General features: G+C 44.4%; 1 protein-coding gene across 5 annotated transcripts in view; it reads right to left on the minus strand.

Moving 5' to 3' along the window:
* DHRS12 (dehydrogenase/reductase 12) overlaps positions 1–15790 on the minus strand; it is a 28080-nt gene extending 12290 nt beyond the window's left edge. The window contains exons 1-6 of one of the 5 annotated variants that reach the window (XM_052786183.1): positions 15662–15790; positions 15024–15157; positions 12615–12697; positions 11064–11245; positions 5751–5843; positions 4267–4348 (exon numbers count right to left, since the gene is read on the minus strand). In XM_052786183.1, the coding sequence (XP_052642143.1) occupies positions 4267–4330 (64 nt within the window). In that variant the 5' untranslated portion in view covers positions 4331–4348; positions 5751–5843; positions 11064–11245; ... (1 more) ...; positions 15024–15157; positions 15662–15790. Of the gene's footprint in view, positions 1–4266; positions 4363–5750; positions 5844–11063; positions 11246–12614; positions 12698–15023; positions 15158–15661 lie in introns of all 5 variants that reach the window. The other 4 variants (XM_052786182.1, XM_052786185.1, XM_052786187.1 and 1 more) reach the window with 4 other exon arrangements.
* Positions 15791–18030: the final 2240 nt, after the last annotated feature.

Below are 18030 nucleotides of genomic sequence, written 5' to 3' on the forward strand. Positions count from 1 at the left end.
ATAGCACCTCTCATCCGTGAGTCTCAAAGCTCTTTAGAAAGAAAATTGGTATCATGGTCTGCTTTTCACAGGTAAGGTTGTCTTGCCAAAGATCAGGCACTGACCTTACGGCAGACTGACAGCTGGTACCCAAGTTGCCTGACTTCAAGTAGTTCAGAACACAGTCGACCAGGCAGTGCTGGCTTGCATGAAACACCAGTTAAATACAGTTTATGTGTAGGAAAGAGACTGACAAATATCCATACAGGTAGGCAATTTGCCATAGATGGGCTGTACTGCTACTGTGGTAGAAAAGCATCTTATTTCCTCTGGCCCTACTCCTTCTTGCACAGAGAGTAAACATATATGGCTATATTATTAAAACATGAGAGCACATTAGACTGAAGAAAAGATGCATACTGGGAGCATCATTTATTTATCTCCGAGTGTGTTTTAGCATCCCCTTGGCTGGTAAGTAGCAATAAAAACGTAACACATATGCCATTTTTCCATGTCAAGCAAGAAGATGTGTTGAGTAAAAGTAAAGTGAGGCAGGCTATAAAATAGAGGAATGAGGATTGTTTCAGCTAAATGACTAGTGCTTCAAAAAGAACATGCTGCTGTTGCCTCCACTTGCCTACCAATGCTGACAGTTTTTTCCAAAATGACTGAATACTGCCAGTTTGAAGAGTCTTGTTGGGAGTTTTACTAAAACAAGTAAACCAAAATAAAATAAATAAAGTGTTGACTCAGCAGTCTGCAAGACTCTTCAGAACAAATGATTGCTTGTCGCTGCCCAGCTCCTGGATACAACCCTAAGTACAAGGCCAGGCCACAGGAGGAAACGCAAGGGCAGCAACACACAAACTAAAGGATACACAAATAAAATCTGCCCATCAGGATCAGCAGCTCCCCAGAAAATCTGCCCACATTACCCCAAGCCAGTCGCTCAATTTCATAGTGAAGGTGTGATTCAATCAGCAATGTGCCATTTCAGACGCGTGTCCGGCCAGCGCTCCCACATTACAGTCTAAGTGCTCCACAGCTATTCTGCTCTCTACACCCTCACTGAGCTCCAGCAATCAGAGCAACAATTCTTGGGGGTGTAGCAGGAAAAAAAGGTAAGGTATTTCATGTGACAGCAACAACAGGTCCACAACGAGCCACATGGCCTTTATGCCTGAGCCCCATTTTAAGGATGCTAGGCACCAGCACAGATACGGCTGCCACTGCCTGCTCAAAACAGTTTACAGTTTGAACTTGAATATTAGACAAACCATACAAAGCCTGACTTATCAACCTGCATTTTGCATTTTCATGACCTTCACCCACCTGTATATTCTGACAACACCAGAGGGGACTCTGTACCTCCTATATCAGTGAGCTATCCTCAATTAGCCAGTCAGTGGTGTTTCATATTAAGGGAAGTTTACCTTCTATTCTAACCAGTATTATTTTTGTGCATATTCATCTGATCTACCAGAGGACTTATGCATTCATTTTTGTCCCATGTACATCCAAGAACAGATCAGGATATAAAGTATGTTTCACAAGTCAGATGATCAATTAGAACTGAACTCTAACATCCATTATGCTTGAAAACAGACTAACAAGTCAGCCAAGAGCAAAATATCCCAGCCTGGATTTAAAAGCTCCACAGCATTTTAGACACCTAAATGAACAATTCTACAGCTTATATGAATGTTAATCAGATATCAGACACAGAATTCAAAGACTCTTCCCCGCCTTTAAAGCGTGTTATAGTTCAAAGTCTTGCATTCTTAGATAGTTACAACCTACACACTCCTTACTAGACCAGAGCTAAGATCCAGGGTAGAAACAAACAGTGAAAGAAAGATGGAAGGAACACCCTGCATGTGAAGATCTGAAAAAAAATATTAATATTATTCTATCTTATTTCTGCAGAAACCAGGCAGTCACGAGTTATTGTTTCCATGCTGCTGATGAGGGGGACAACTGCAGATTTTCAAAACAGGGGTCCTGAGCCCACATCATCCTTCAGGCTTTAGCTTTTCTGGGGAAAGTTTGTTCTCTCAGACCACATTCCAGTTTCCAGCCAGCCTATATACCAGCCATATCTAATTTAGCCAAGTTTTTCTCTAGGAACCTCTAACCACAGATAGTTACTGATACAGAAATAACTTCTCCAAAGTAAAGCATGCCCAAAGGTACCTAGTGCTTAACACAGCATCTACTCTGACAGGCATTTCTCCATACAGCTTTCTCCTACTATGACTCCAGCAGATACGATTTATTACTTCATCTCTGACTTGGAGGAAAAAAAAAAACCAAACCCTGCACTGTTGATAGCATTGGTCCTTCGTGTGTGTCTGACCTGCAAGCACAGAAGCTTTCTCTTGCACAGACAGCCTCTTCCAGCTCAGCAAAGTCCCACTCTGTTCTAAAAGCTTCAAAATTTAATCCTTATTGTTGCCTAGAACCTGTCTGAGCAAACCACCCAGTCTTTGTCTGAACTCTGCAGAAGTTGGACAACAGCAGATGACCTACCTGTTTTACCTTATCTGCTCAAATGTGCAATCATCTCCTTGACCTTCTTATACAGTCATGCAGCAAGTGATACACAAATGAATAAAGGAGATCTATATGTAACATTCATAAAAGACAATACAAGCATTTTCCTAGTTTACTACAATCGTAATTCAGCTTCCTCTATGCAGCTGTATATCTCTAGTGAGGCTGATTTACAGCTGGGAAAGCAGAACTTGCTGCTTCTACTTGTGTAATAAAATCTAATTCAAGTGAAGCACTAGTACAGTTCCTCAGCAATTAATTTCCTCAATGTTTAGAGCTAAACCAAAACATGCTTTCATGTTCAGACTGTTGTATTTGTTTCATTCTGCTTCTCTCTGGAAGAGCTGCACCTTTGCACATTGCTGGATTTTTTGCTTGAAAGACCACAAGAGGGTTAAACTAATTTAAGGTGAATAAATTTCTCAAGGTACAGGTTCTTGTACTTCTGCAGCCAGGGGAAATTTGATGGCAAAATAAAATTCATTTTGAATTTTGACCATGAGAAACAGAAGAATGTTAGCAGAAGATTAATTTGAAGAAAATGAATGTACACCTTTATACTTGAGTTGTCAGTTTAATGTAGTCAGACTTGCAGAAAAAACAAGCTCTATGCACCATTATCAGCTAAGCACAAGACATTTATACCCAAAATGTTAGTTTTCAAAAGTAAATAGGAGTTAAGGAAGCAACACAGGAAAAAGACTAAGAATAAAACCGAACAATGGTTTCCAGGCTATATTAGTTCTACAAATGCCCAACCTTTATAGCCTAAGCTTCCCCCTTCCTCATTCCAGATACTGATGAACATGAGGAAAACATAGAAACAAAGCACCACAGCTCCTCCTTAATGTGTCACTTCTGACTATATTAAAGACAGTCACTTGAGAAAGCCACCTACCCTGCACGGAGGCAGAAGGGAAAAGAGAGCATCAGGACCGTTGGTTGATGCAAGCACCACATCTCTTTGCAAGAAGCGTAGCTTTCAGTCCTACAGATACCAGTGGCGGCAGATAGCTCTTCTCTCTGCTGGCTGGCTGTTTGTTCACATTTTTCCATGGCTTTTATGGGGGAACCTTCCACTTTGCTCACTGTCTGCCCTGCTCGTCCACATATCCCCTTTCCTCCTTTACTTGCTTCCCTTAATTTGTCCCTCTTACACCTCCACCACACAGTTCATGGGATATGCCCCTTATATATGGAGGGCCTAAGACTTACCCAGCACTGCTGAATCACTTGACTAGATGTTGCATCTGTCTGAGAGTGTCCAGGGCACTATATAAGGCACAGTCTTCCTACACAGTGCCTCTGTCATATCAAACAGAGCTGTTCAAGCCTACTGAAATATTTAAATGTCTCTTTAAATATCTGAACATGCTCCAAGCTCTATCCAAGCCACAGGAGCACATGTATTACAAAGAGTATAATTAGCAGGATGGCTTGGAACAAAGTTTCCTAGCAAATTTCAGAATCAATTTAATTAAATCTTATCTGCATTTGTCTGCTGCTGCTATGATAAATAAAGGCACTGATATGAGAACTGAAAAATGGAGAAGTTAAAAAAATGACACTCCAAACAATGTGTAATATTTATTCTTTTCCTTTCCTGCTCCTTCCCTGGCATAGCAATGGTACGATCCTCTTTGAGCAGGAATACATACCTCATGAACCCAGCTGTGAAAACACACTGCTGTAATCAAAATATGTATATTTCAGAACTAAACCTTCAGTACTCACCCAAAGTGTTTGTTGCAAAGTTTTTTTCAAGTCCATCTTCAGTTAATTCTCTGTTATTCACCATACATCCTGCATTGTTGATCTGTAAGACAACTCCTGTAAACAAAAACAATCTACACAAATATTTACAAAACCACACATACAAGCAGTCCATGTTAGTTTGCTGTTCTCCAACACTGCAACACAAAGCTACAAACTGTTTCAATAAACCATGCTATTCCAAGTCACACTACTCTGTTGCTGCCCATAAAGGTTTTTCACAAAATAAAGGATCTTCAGACAAATGGCTGACCACAGATGTATTCCACTAAGAGCCAACAGTCCTCTTAGTGCCTTACTCCATGTTTTTAAAAACTCTTTTCTCGCAGAAAGTAATATGCAAATTGTAAAGCAGATATTAGAAGATAAATATGCAGTGTAGTTTGTTAGTCTCATCTGAGAGACCACACCGACTCCACATCATCCATGCTATGTGATGATGTATTCTCTATTAGGTGAAAATTCACTATGGGAAGCTGTGCAACATGCAGTAGAATGGCCCGCAGGAACTCCCACCCTCAGGAAATTAAAAGAATTAGCTCCAAACTTGGCAGATTAGCCAGGTCAGCAGGTTGCTGCATCCTAGTTAGCCCTGAGAAGAGCAGAGCTAACCAGCAGAGGTGTTTCATACTTTGTGCAGGATTGCCAGGCAGAGAGAAAAGCTGGGGTCCCTACAACAAGGGCACAAATACCCCACCTGACTCACACATTGCTAAAACAGTGCTGCACCACACAGCATGGATGCATTGTAAGGTAAAACCTCATGAACAGTCAGAAGCTTGCAAGCAGCTAGCATATTCTCAGACACGCTTCTTTCTCTGCCTTACCTTCCAGAGGAAGCTCAAGCTTTTCTCTCCCACCTCAAAGAGATCTGCCTCTACATACCTTCCTGCTCATTCGCTGCCACTCCTCAAAAGCTATTTTCCCATTTCTGTCAGAATTTCCTGATCTAGTAAGTACCAAAACAACTGCTCCAGGTGCCTCAGTTTTACTACAGCCCCCAGAGCAAATTTTCACTGCTAAATAAAGGAGAAAGTGTACTGAGCCCCTTACCAGCCAGGATGCTTAACTGTTTGCTCTCTCCCTGGCTCTGTTTTAGACTGCTCTAACTAGACTTTCTATAAAAGTTTAATCTTTAAGAAGGACTAGCTTTAAGAGGGACAAAGTTATTAGTAATGAAAGTCAAACAAAAAAGTGTGGTAAAAACCTCAAAAGATGCAGCTAAAAAATTCCTGCTTTTCTCTTTTTTTTTTTTGTAGCGTGTCTCTGTATGTGAACTGAGAACAGACAAGAGCAAACAGACCATGGAGACTACTGCAAAAACATTTAGAAAAAAATTAAGCAGAGAATTGTGGGCCAAATTGTGAAGTCTACACTACCTGTTGGACAAACTCATAGGCTACGCATTCCAAAGGCAGACACATGATTTAAGTATGCAAACTTACCAACACATTTAATTTATGTTCATTTTTGAATTTTTCAGCAAACTTCCATATTTCCTTGGGATTAGATATATCCACAACATGCAAGAAGATATTCTAAAGGAAAAAAAAAAGTAAGTTACAATCAACAGGGACAGTGAAGAGACCCTTTATGAAAAAATACTATCTCCAGAACACAATTAAAACACTTAAGTTAACATGCTCAACTGGGAAATCTAATCCTAGTCCTTAAAACATGTTTAGTCTCTTGATTCAGTTGCTTCTGAGCCATAGCTTTTTAATGCCAAATTTATTAAGAGAGCCTTACTTAGATAAATACACGTGACAGACAGGCATAGCAGAGAACTAGAAAAATATTGCAAAGCTTGCAAAAAGTCTGTTTAAACAATTCATACACCAGCTTCCTCTTTAGCTGAAAGGAACTTTCCAAAGCAATGCTCAAGGTCACAACATTTGAGAATAATTTAGGTTGGAAGGGACCTCTGGAGGCTGCTTGGTCCCACCACCATCTCAAGGCAGGTAACTGAGATCAGGTTCTCCAGGGAAGTTTTATTTCCAAAGATGGAGATTCACCAGCCTCTCTGAGCACCCTGCTCCAGTGTTTGACCACCCTCATGGTGAAAAAAAAATTTCCTACTATCTAGCCAGAATCTTTCCCTGTTACAGTCTGTCTGCTGCCTCTTGTCCTTTCACTGAAGACCTCCAAGAGAAGCATGGCACTGCCTTCCCTACATCCTCCCATCATGTGGCTGCAGACTACAGTAGCACCCATCTCAGCCTTCTCTTCTTAACACAGCAAAACCAGCCATCTCAGCCTCTCCTTGCACATCACAGCTCCCACCTCCCTAATCACCTTGGCAGCGCTCCGCTGGACTCGCTCCAGGACATTGGTGACTTCTTTGTCCTGGGGAGCCCAAAGCTGGGCACAGGACTCCTGCTGTGGTCTCACAAAGGCTTAATAGAGAGGAAGATGCACTTCCCTCAGCCTGCTGACTAGCATTCACACAGCCTGGGGTATGGCTGGCCTTCCTTGCCCCAGGGCACACTGCTCACTCAGGGACAACTTGTCACCCCAGGTCCTTTTCTGCAAAGCTGCTTTCCAGCCAGCTAGTCCCAGTATGTACTGCTCCATGGGGTTATTCCATCCCAGGGCAGGATTCACAATCTGCTCGTGGTGAACTTCATGAGGTTCATGTCAGCCCATTTCCTCACCTGTTAAATCCCTCTGAAGAGTGGCTCTGCTCTCCAGCTCCCTGTCCACCCTCCCACCCCCCCCTCCCCATTTGAGATCATCTGCAATCTGACAACGATTGCACTTCGCTCCATCCTCCAAGTTAAGAGAGACATTAAACAGTTTTTGCCCCTGTATTGACTCAGGGGGGATGCCACTTAAAAATTGTTAACAGATCAGCTTTGTACTGTTTATTGCTACTTTGAGCCAAATGTTCCAGACAGTTTTGCACCCAGCTTGTCATTCACCAGTTCAAACCACATCTCTCTAAACTGGCTACAAGGATACCATGGCAGACCACGTAAAAAGCCTTGTCAAAGTTAAGGAAAGTGGCAAGCACTGCTCTCCTCTTGCCCATAGGCAGAGTCATCTCGCCAAAGGCAGCAACTGGGACAGTCAAGCCAGGTTTGCCCTTGATAAACCCACGCTGTTTTTTCTCAATCACCTTCCTGTCTTTCATGGCTTCCATGAAGATTTGCTCCATAGTTTTCCTGGGGAGCAAGGTGAGGCCAACCAGCCTGTAGTTCCCCAAATCCTGCTTGCCTTTCTTGAAGAAGAGTGGTTTGCCTTTTTCCAGGTAACAGGAAGCACCTCCCGCTTTGAGGAGGTTTCCCTTGAAGATCAACTAGCTTTCTCAAGGCCTTTTGCTCTCCATGGGTGTCTCCCATGGGATCCTGCCAACCAGGTCCATAAGAGACAAAATCTGCTTTCCTAAAACCAAAGATTGTAATTCTACTACTCATCCTTCTTGCCTGTCTCAATCTTAAATTCCACAATCTAATGGCCAATTCCACCAAGGCAGCTATTCAAGGCTGCTATTTATAGCAGGTCCAGCAGAGATCACCCCTAGCTGGCTTGTCCAACGCTCATATCAAAAAATTGTCCTCGATGCTCTCCAGAAATACCCTGGATTGTTTATGCCCTGCTGCGTTGCCAGCAGGTATCAGGATTGCTCAAGTGCTCCGTGAGTACCAGGACCTGCGATCATGGGGCTTCCCTAGCCCTCTAAAAAAGGCTCCATCTACTTACTCTACTTCATCAGGCAGTCTGTAGCAGACACCCACCATGATGCCATCCACATTGATCTGACCTCTGTACTTTACCCATAAGCTCTCAACTGGCTCATTACCCATTTCAGAGCAAAGCTCCATGCATTCAAGCCACTCCTTTGCACAGAGCACAACTCCTCCTCCTTGTCTTCCCAGCTTGCCTTTCCAAAAGGGCTTGTATACATCCATTCCAGCACTCTAGTCATGCCAAACATGTCTCTCTAATCCCAGTGAGATCACAGCTCTGCAACCATAGCATAGTGTTTCTTATGCTATCTGTGTTCATGTACAGGCATCTGAGATGGGCTCCCAGTTATGTTTCTTTCACATGAAAACTGTGAGAGCCTCCTCCATTTTGCTGTCCCCATGACACATACTCGCTGTCCCCATGACACCACTAGTCTTCTGGGTTTGGTCACTATCCCCCAATGAAACCAGTTTAAAGTCCTCCTCACTAGCTTAGAAAACCTGCTGGCAAAGATACTCTTGCTCCACTTTGTCATTCCTGCTTAGCAATGCTCATTTCTCAGAGAAGGTCAAAGAGGTCATAAAGGCCAAAGACAAAGCAACAAAGCCCAAAGTGACACCAGCTGCACATTCAGGTGTTGACCTGCAGGGTACCTATGCTCCTACCCAAGCCTTTCCCTTTCACTGGAAGGATTTAGGAGAGCACTACTTGGGTCCCCATGCCCTTCACCCTCTGTAAGCACTCTTGATGAACTCAAGGTCACCCCTCACAATGTCATGGGTGCCCACGTGGTTGGGCAACAAGAGGTACTAGTCCAAGGTCCAGACGAGCCTCAGCAGACACTCCACAATACCCTAGATCTGAGTCCCCAGCAAGTGACAAACCTCTCAAGACATCAAGCCAAGACTGCAGGTGGGTGCCTCCATCCCCCACAGGAGGGAGCCTCCAACCATTATCACCCACCACTCCCTCCCAGTGCCGACAACAGTTCAGGCTCACCTGTCTCCAACACCTCCCCTGACAGAGCTTGTTCTTCCTCATCTGTTACCATGGCACTACACCTATCTTATAAATGCACATCTGCAGGCAGAGAACAAGCCTGCCTTCTGTTGCCAGCAGCCACAAGCTTCCATTCCTCCCCATCTTAGGAGTCTCTATCCACCACTTATTCAAGCATAGCTTCCAGCTGTCCCTCCTTCCAAGCAATGTGGGGTTTGTGCTCTTGCACTCTCTGCAAAGACCGTGTCGGTCTCCTCTTTCTGTTCCCTGCAGTTATGCAGCCTGCTCATCTCTTGCTGTTGCTTCACCTGGCAGCCCAGCACCTTGACCACAGCAGAACCCAACAGATGAGGCCACCATCATGCTCTGCCCCAGGCTCAGGGAAAAGTACCAGTCACTCCCTGCAGCCTGACATCTGCCACATCATTCCTCTGGAGCTCTGTCTGGGCCAGCCTCCCACGTGCCAGACGCAGTCGCTCCAACCAGGACAGGAGAGCACGCTTTCAGGTGCATCACTGCGCCCACTCCAGCCGCCTCAGTGCTGGGTGCCTTCTGCACCCCCTTCCATGCTAATTGCTGTATTAACTGCTAAGCCCTTGTTAGCCACCCCATGTCACAACAGTCTTGCAATGTTTTGAAATACCATGGCCAGGAATGTGGATGCAATAGAATAAAAAAAGGAAAAGCCTGACATACAGCAAAGTTATCATTTTCTAAACCACTAAAGCTAGAAATATTTCCTCTCTCCAAAACATCAAAAACCTTTTACTGTTTGTTACAAGCAATTCTCTTGCTTTTTGCAGATTTGTGTTCTACCTGGTACAAGCACAGTGGCATTTATCAGGATACAAAAGGCATGTCAACTCCTAGTCTTCTCCTAGATAGCACTTAGTCTCAGAGACACACCACAGTCTTATGACATATCTCACAAAAAGGCAGTTTTAAAGTAATTATGCAGAGGATGTGTTCTCATGCAAAAAACCAAATAATCAAAGGGCCTCCTCTCTTTCCAAGTTGTTTCTTTAAATACTCATTATACAAGCAAATGAGATAAGTAAAAAAGCTGAGAAAATTATAAGGCATTATTCCCTGCCTATAATTCTCCTTCCCTGAAGATAAAAAACACATGACTTTCTAGCCATTGGATTTCAGCTCCTTAGTTGAGTTCAGTCAGAATTTTCTTATTGTAATGTTAATATCTGACCAAAAACTTGACACTGCTCTACTGTTTCTAACTGGATGGATACCTCTCTAAAAGCTTTCTACTTTTAAAGCTACTACCATTATTTGCCGGTACAGAAGAGCTGAAGTTTTTTGGGCAGATGTTCAATATTACAAGTGTTTTCAGAGACTGAAGAATATCTAAATCAACACTTATCTGCTGAAGACTGTCACATTGGCTCAGAAAAAGGACCCACAGGCCTGTTCCCTAAAAAAAGTCCTCAATGGTAGCAAAGCCATTAAAGTGAGACCTAATCTCCGTGACTAGATCTACTTTAATAGATTAGGAGAACTTCCCAATTCCCAGGTCTAGGTGCAGGTGTCTGCCAAACAACAACTCCATTTCAGCACGGAACTCCAGCATGTGTTGCTGTGGAAGATGGAAAAAAAATCTTTGGCATACACTACAACAGGATCTCCATCCACATGATCAGGAAGAGCAAGTTAAGTCTGGATACAGCTTGTCAAGTTGCAGATAAAGCATTTTATTATCTCCCTGGATTGTTTCTGAATGAGTACTTAAAGAAGGATGTTCTTGTGGACTCCTTATTAAAATGACTCTTCCCAGTGCAGTCACATGTCCCACAGGGCCTCTTGTACAGCTCATCTAACACTTCACTGAATGCTGCTTTCTATACAAGTGCCCTGATCCCAGGGTCACGAACAAGCTCTGCAGTGCCCTCATGCTCTGTCATGACTAGAGAAACTACAGGTTTGCAGCCTACCAAGAAGTGGGAATGCAGTAATTGTGCTACTTTTACAGGAAGAACATTATTTGCCTCACGTTTTGTTTCACCAAATGACAGAAAACAGAACGTGAAGGAACCTTCAGAGGTCGTCAAACTCACCCCTCTTCCCAGGCTGTCTGGGTGCAGTTAGAAAAGGAAGTAACACAGATAATCACCAGTCTTAGTATAGTCATGGGATTACACAGTTAAAGACAGCTGGAAAGTATTTATTTCTACATAAGGACTGATCCAATTCACCTCCATTAAAGAACTGAAGTGTAATGCTGGTTGGTTTCAGCTCCCTAGTGTGACACAAAGAGCAGAAATCTAGTCAATGTGGTATCTCTAACCATAAAAAGTCTTCAGAATTTTTGATCCACATTAAATACTATTACTAGAATCAAAATACTGCATTCAAGAGCCAAGTTACTACTTAAAATGAAGACAGCTCTCCATCCAGGTGTTGTGGGTTAACCACAGTAGGCAGTTAAGCCCCATACAAACACTTGCTCACTCCCCTCCCAGTGGGACAGGGGAGAGAATCAGAAGGGTGAAACAGACAAAACTTGTGGGTTGAGATAAAGACAGTTTAATAAGTGAAGCAGAGCTGCATGTGCAAACAAAGCAAAATAAGGAATTCATACACTACTTCTCATTGTCAGGCAGGTGTTTAGCAATCACCAGGAAAGCAGGGCTTCATCACATGCAACAGTGATTTGGAAAGCCAAACACCGTAACTGCAAATGTCCCCCCTTCCCCCAGCTTTTATTGCTGAGCACAACATCATATGGTATGGAATATCCCTTTGGTCAGCAGGGGTTCAGCTGTCCCAGGGTGTCCCCTCCCAAGTTCTTGTTCTTGTGCACCCCCAGCCTGCTCGCTGGTGGGGCAGCGTGAGAACCAGAAAAGGCCTTGCTGCTGTGCGAGCACTGTTTAGCAATAACTAAAACATGGGTTGTCAACACTGTTTTGGTCACAAATCCAAGACATAGCACCATAGGAGCTGCTATAAAGAAAATTAACTCTATCCCAGCCAAAACTAGTACACCAAGATAGAAAGCCAATGACTGCACTTTTCAATAAGCACACCCTCCTGAATAATTAGCAAAAGCAACAGTGAGAGCTACAGAGGTATACTGTAGAATGCTATATGCAGAAGCGAAAAGAGTATGTAACAGAAGGGAGAAGGTAAGAAAGAGATATTGTAAGAAAAGGAGATGGAAAAGTATGTAGAGCACGGAACTAGGACCACACACAGGACTTCACAGAGCCACCAACCTTAGCAAATCCAGAGCATGTTATTCAGACACATAAATGCTGTAAATGATGTAAACTCATAAACATTGTTGCAAGAGTATTGCAGTGCATTAACTTTTAAAAGCCTCAGCCACATAGTTAGGAATAGTAAGTAGGCCATCACAAAACATATCAACGACAAATATTTAAGTAAAACAGCATGCTGCTGGTGATGTTAATAATCATAGAAAATATCACCTAGTGAAATTACATCACTTCAAACCATATGAATGATAAACTACTAGATGTTTCCATGTCTGTATGAAAATACTATTAAAAACAGCAAAATGACGAAACAGAGCATCTCCAGGCTTCTGAGGTCTTTAATATTAACAATCTTTCTAAAAGTAAACAAAAGACTGAAAAACAGCTCACCTGATTGCCCGTTTCTGTCACTATTTCTCCTTTGGCAACCTCAGCCCGTTCCTTATTTCAGCAAACCAGATGAACCGTGCCACCTGGTGGATTTCGACAAGAAACACTTTTGATAATTACTAACTGTGTTTGGGGGAGGCATCAGCAAAGAGGGAAGGCCAGGAAGTGATGTGCAATTTGCAGTTCTTGTTTGGGGTTAATTTTTTGATAAAATCCAAATGAAACAAAAAACCTTTTGTGATTGCATTCCAGCTTGTGGGAAATCTATAGCCTGCTAGTAGTAGTGGCCATACTGGTCAGATGGTCACTGAAATACCACAGGAACATCCCAGCAGGAACAAGCCTCAAGGTTCTTCTGAAATTTTCTAACATGGTCTGATTCCTCCACTGCACTGCCAGAGTTAGCTTGGTTACTTTTACCAAGTGCACAACTGCAGGCAGCAGTGGGAAACTCCTGAATTTTGGATAATCATACAAATGACACTAACCAATGTTTAATACAGTTTCATCTTCAATTTGTTACACATATACCATGCATGGAAGGGACCATGCACAGACAGGCACTGAATAGATACAGATCAGAAAGAAAGACAGTCTTTGCCCGAGGGAGGACAGATTTCATGAGTGAGAGAAAAGGCTATCAGAAGGGGCAGTGTCCAGTGCTCACTTCTTTGGCCATTCTCACAGTGACTGCAGGCTTCACTGCAAAGGAGGGCTTTAATTACAGATCTCAAGGTAGTTAAGGATGTGCATTTGCAGATGTTTAAGGAGCTCTTCCCAAAACACAGGGGACAGCACAAGTACTGTGCGGGTACAAATTAAACACATGGAAGTCGCTGGCCTTCAAGCTGATCAGGAGCATTCTCATAGTCTACAGTGGAAAACATTCAATGAAAACAGATGTGGGCTTTAAGGGTTTTGGATATGAACATTCTTCTTGCTGTTAAGGAGAAAGGGAAGTCTTGGTGTGACCCATGAGCTAGGAAAGGGATTTGAATATATTTTCCATGGTAAGGGTTGAAATTATTTGAACAACACATGGCAATTGTCAGAGTGGTTGGGAGAAGACTGCGTCAAACTGGAACTGCAGTTCGCAAGACATGCAGGAAAGCCCAAATCTGCAATACCCATGAGACACTGATTCAGAGAAAAACTGAACTCAGGTAAAGAAATTGTCATCAAGACCGTCATTATTTACAAAGATCTGAAGTGCTTGAAGGTAAAGCCAATGTAGCTTGGTTACTCTTTTCCCGAGTCTGAAATCCTTCTTTTCTGGTCATGGTGTACTTGAAGAGATTCAGCTAGAAGCCAGAGCCCCAAGAGCTGACATTGAGTTTCAGAGCAACACAGGCAAGGCTAGGATCAGGAAGACACTGTTAAGTCATTTGAACTTCATATGCACAGCAACGCCCACACAAGGTATCACGCAAGCAGTCTGAGCCCAAGGTTGTTCTTTGGGCTCCAAATACTAGATATGGTGACCAAATCCTATGCAGATTCAGTCAGCTTGACAGCTTGCAAAACCTGGCAGGAATATCCATTTGTGAGCAAAACAGTCACCAGACAAAGCAATACTTACGTAAGGCTACTATAATGGCAGTAGTGGGAACCTGAAATCAATCACATACTGGCACTGATGGGGATCTGTAACCCAAAGGCTCCATGATACTAATAATTTTGAATTGGTTTAATTTAAATCGAGTCACCACCTTCCTTCATAAGACAGTTACGAAACCTAAGCAGGCAAAGAGAGAGCAAAGACCAGCAAGCTCCTCCCCTTGATTCTACATGCCAAAACTCCTATCACTCTTGCACAACAGGAATTATTTTGTCAACTCTGAAGGGGATTAGGTTTATCCTTCAACAGCAGCTAGTTCCAGTTCATACCACCTCCTTGCTTACAGAAAGCAACAGAAAAAAAGTTGCATGTAATCAGTTAAAGGGCACAAACTCCAGGTTATTAAGATCAAGCACAACTACATTGCTTCTTTCACACTCTCCCATCTCAACGTAGCAAAGCCAATTGTTTTATTTCATCGTATGATACATGTGTAGGTTCTCCAAAACAGTTCAAATTCAGCCAGGCTGCTAATTGTACTGAATCAGCCTTAAACAGACCTTGATCCATGACCAACATCCTTAGATACCACTATAACACAGAGTTTTGGTAAAGATGCACTTGAGAAACACTTTGCAGGTCCTCTCCACTAATTTTGTTTCATTATTCCGGTTTTCATGGCACTGATCATGCTTAAACCTCTAACCCACACTAACAGCCCTGTGAAACAACATGCCTGACCCCTCATCCCAGGCAGCTGTGTCCTTGTGTTTGCACTGGAAGGCCAAACCTGCTTCCTTCCATCTTCTCTGTCACGACCCCTCAGAGCTCCTCGCTCCAGCCCAGCTCACCTCTCCTCGCTATCTCTTTGGCTGTGGCCTTGCCAATGCCACTGTTTGCACCGGTGACCAGAAAGGATCTTCCAGCCACGTTCACCTCCACATCGGCTGGATTGAAGTGCCTGGAAGCAGACTCGTAGCCGTTCCTAAATAAATCAGAGACACCTGTGAGAAACTAGAAGGGGGCACTTCCAAAAAACATATGGGAGGACACTCTCCCCTCACACCCCGGCATACGCTAACCACCCCCCCCCCCCCAGCCCCCATTACTCTCCATATTCGTGGGACAGGTCACGGACAGTGCCCGTGGCACTGCCACGAGGGACGTAGCCACAACCGAGGGCCACAACCCACGCAGCCGGGAGGCGGCCCGCCTGCCGCCCCAGGCGGGGCCTGAGAGGACCCGGGGCGGGCCCAGGCAGCGCCGCCGGGCCCGCTCTCACAGAGGCGGCGTCGAAATCTGTCCGCTCTGGCGGGGGTGGGGAGGTTGCCATTAAAAATATGTTTCAAAAAAAAAAAAAAAGAAAGGAAGAAAGAAACCCAACACCTCCAACTGGTTAAACGCCCGCGGACGCACAGAAACGCCCCCAGCCTGCCCGCGGCGCCCGCCCCACCGCGCTCCCCGGGGGCGGGCAGCCGCCCGTCCGTACCTGGTGTACTCCCGCAGCCCCTTCACGAACCACACGGCGTTGCGGTACCAGGACATGGACATGGTCCCGGTGCTGCCACAGCGCTGCTGGCGCCGCCTCTACCCTTACATAAGGCGCCCGGCCCTGGCCGCCGTTAGATAAGGGCCGAGGGGCGGCCCCGCCCTGCCTCGCCCGCCGCCGCCTGGCGGCTGGAGCGAGGTGGCGGCTGGAGCCGAGGTGGCGGCTGGAGCCGAGGTGGCGGCTGGAGCGAGGTGGCGGTGGCGGTAGCGGTGGCGTACCCCCTTTGTCTCCCGCAGCGGGTTGTGGGTTGTTTTTCCTCATCCCTTCCATTTTCTGCCCTTCTTCATTAGCCAGCAAGGAAAAGGGGCTGCCTTTAGGCTCCCGCCAGCCGGGTGCTGCGGTGAGTGCTGCAGCTGGCCCCTGCTGCGCTGGAGAGTGCCGTGCCCGGTGATGGCGGTGGCAGAGGAAAGAAGGGGAGTTGCCCAGGGTACCTGCTTGGGACAGATGCTCCTGTCAGCCAAGCTGGGGCTGGAAGCGGGGTGTTACGTTTTGGGAACGGGGAGCAGTGCTGCAGGACCTGGGCCTGCCTCCTCTGCTCTGGAAGGCTGTCAAAGGGACGGGCCCTTCTGCAGAAACATAAACAGCCGTGTTGTGCCATGCCAAGTAGCATTAAATAAACACCTGAAATTCCCGGCTCCTGCTAATGGGGTAAAGCATACCAGTAGGAAAGGGTACACAAGTGGCCGTTGCAGTAGGGGGAGTGAAATTTAAAATGCGTTTTCAGTTCCTCTGGTATGTGCGTTGGAGCTGTGAAGCCCAAGCGAATCACTGGGAGTTGCACATGTGGACAACCCATGTTAGCCATAAGGAAATTGTCGTTGCAGGTATAATTATGTTTTGAAGTACATTAAAGGACTATGCACTTAAAAAGTTCAGTGTGCAAGTTAGATAAATTCATGTATTTCATGTGGTATGTGGGGCCACACACATAGAAGCTACTTTGGGAACCCCATCTAAGTTTTCAAGAGCTTAAGTTACCTGGTGTCAATAGCAGAGATAGGGGATGAATGGGAATATTCTGTCTTTTTTGACCCTGTATGATAGCCGGATACTTCTTTTTCTAAATCTCTTCACTTTGGCAATGGCCTCGTACTGAAGCCTTCCACTTTCTCAGCATGTTGTGTATTAGGCTCACACAAAAGTAATTCCCACCATGAAGTTAAAACTTTTGAACTTGGCACTGTCCGCTCGTACTAGGTATTGCGTGTGAAATAAGAGTTTTCAGAGGGCAAAAAAATACATTTTCACAGCGATATTTTCTTCCATTCAGAGACCATCCAGCTAAATGTCATATCTTTGCATGAAATCTGAAAATGCTTGTTCTTATTAAAAGTGTTGAAAGAATTTATTTAAAACCAGCAGCCTGAGTCAGTTTAACTGATTTTGATCTTGGAAATGGCTAGGAGTTTTTGACTGAAGTGTTCCTAAACAATTCATACTGATTCTGATGCTTGAAATGGAGACTTCTGGCCCAGAAAGGAACAGCTTGGCAATAGCGTGAGCGGCAGAACGTTATTTCCTATAATGGAAAATGAATGGCAGCCTGAACTACAGTTACGTACTGTGATGTCTGTAAGTATATAATTGTGAGCTATATGGAAATAGTTTTGTGATCATCACCTACAACATGCAATTACCAACCAAAACTGTATAGCCTACACTGCTATAATGATGTTAGATAATCACACTCGTTGTGAACAGAACAGATGTTAGGCTTGTGCAAGTCCTGCGTACAGGCTGAGATAATGTCCCCTCTTCCTACTTCCAATCCTGCTACGCCTTCAGCTTCTCCCTTTCCCTCATGGCCTGTACAAGTCTGCCTGGTTACTTTCCTCAAAGTGTGGCTCAAAGACAATACACAGCAGGGGAAGACCAGAGAATTATGTGGGCACGCCTGCTGTTATGAATATCCAGGCAGAAAACTGCAGTGATGCCCCACATTTTTATGCTAGTTAGAGAATGTCTCACCTAGGGGTTTGTAACTCTCGGTGCATCTCAGTGTGCTGTTAGGAGAACAACAAAGTTCCATGGTTGCTTACGCCACAGAATTAGCTGCGTTCTTTACAGGAAATACAGTTTCAGTTTGAAAAACATTAGCAAACCCCAAACAAAACAAAACGCCATTCCTGCGAGTAAATGCACTAAGCCAGGTTGTGCTTTATTGCCTTGTCATTTCTTTGTTTACCCTGTTTACTTCTTAAGCACTGAGACTATGGCTTAGTACAAGCAAAACTGGATGATGGCTCTGATATGTTTTGTTTGTAGTTTCAGCCTATGTTCTCATAAATTGGGGGGTACATCCCTGCAGT

The sequence above is a fragment of the Harpia harpyja genome, chromosome 4 (assembly GCF_026419915.1).
Source record: "Harpia harpyja isolate bHarHar1 chromosome 4, bHarHar1 primary haplotype, whole genome shotgun sequence".
Classification (NCBI taxonomy): domain Eukaryota; kingdom Metazoa; phylum Chordata; class Aves; order Accipitriformes; family Accipitridae; genus Harpia; species Harpia harpyja.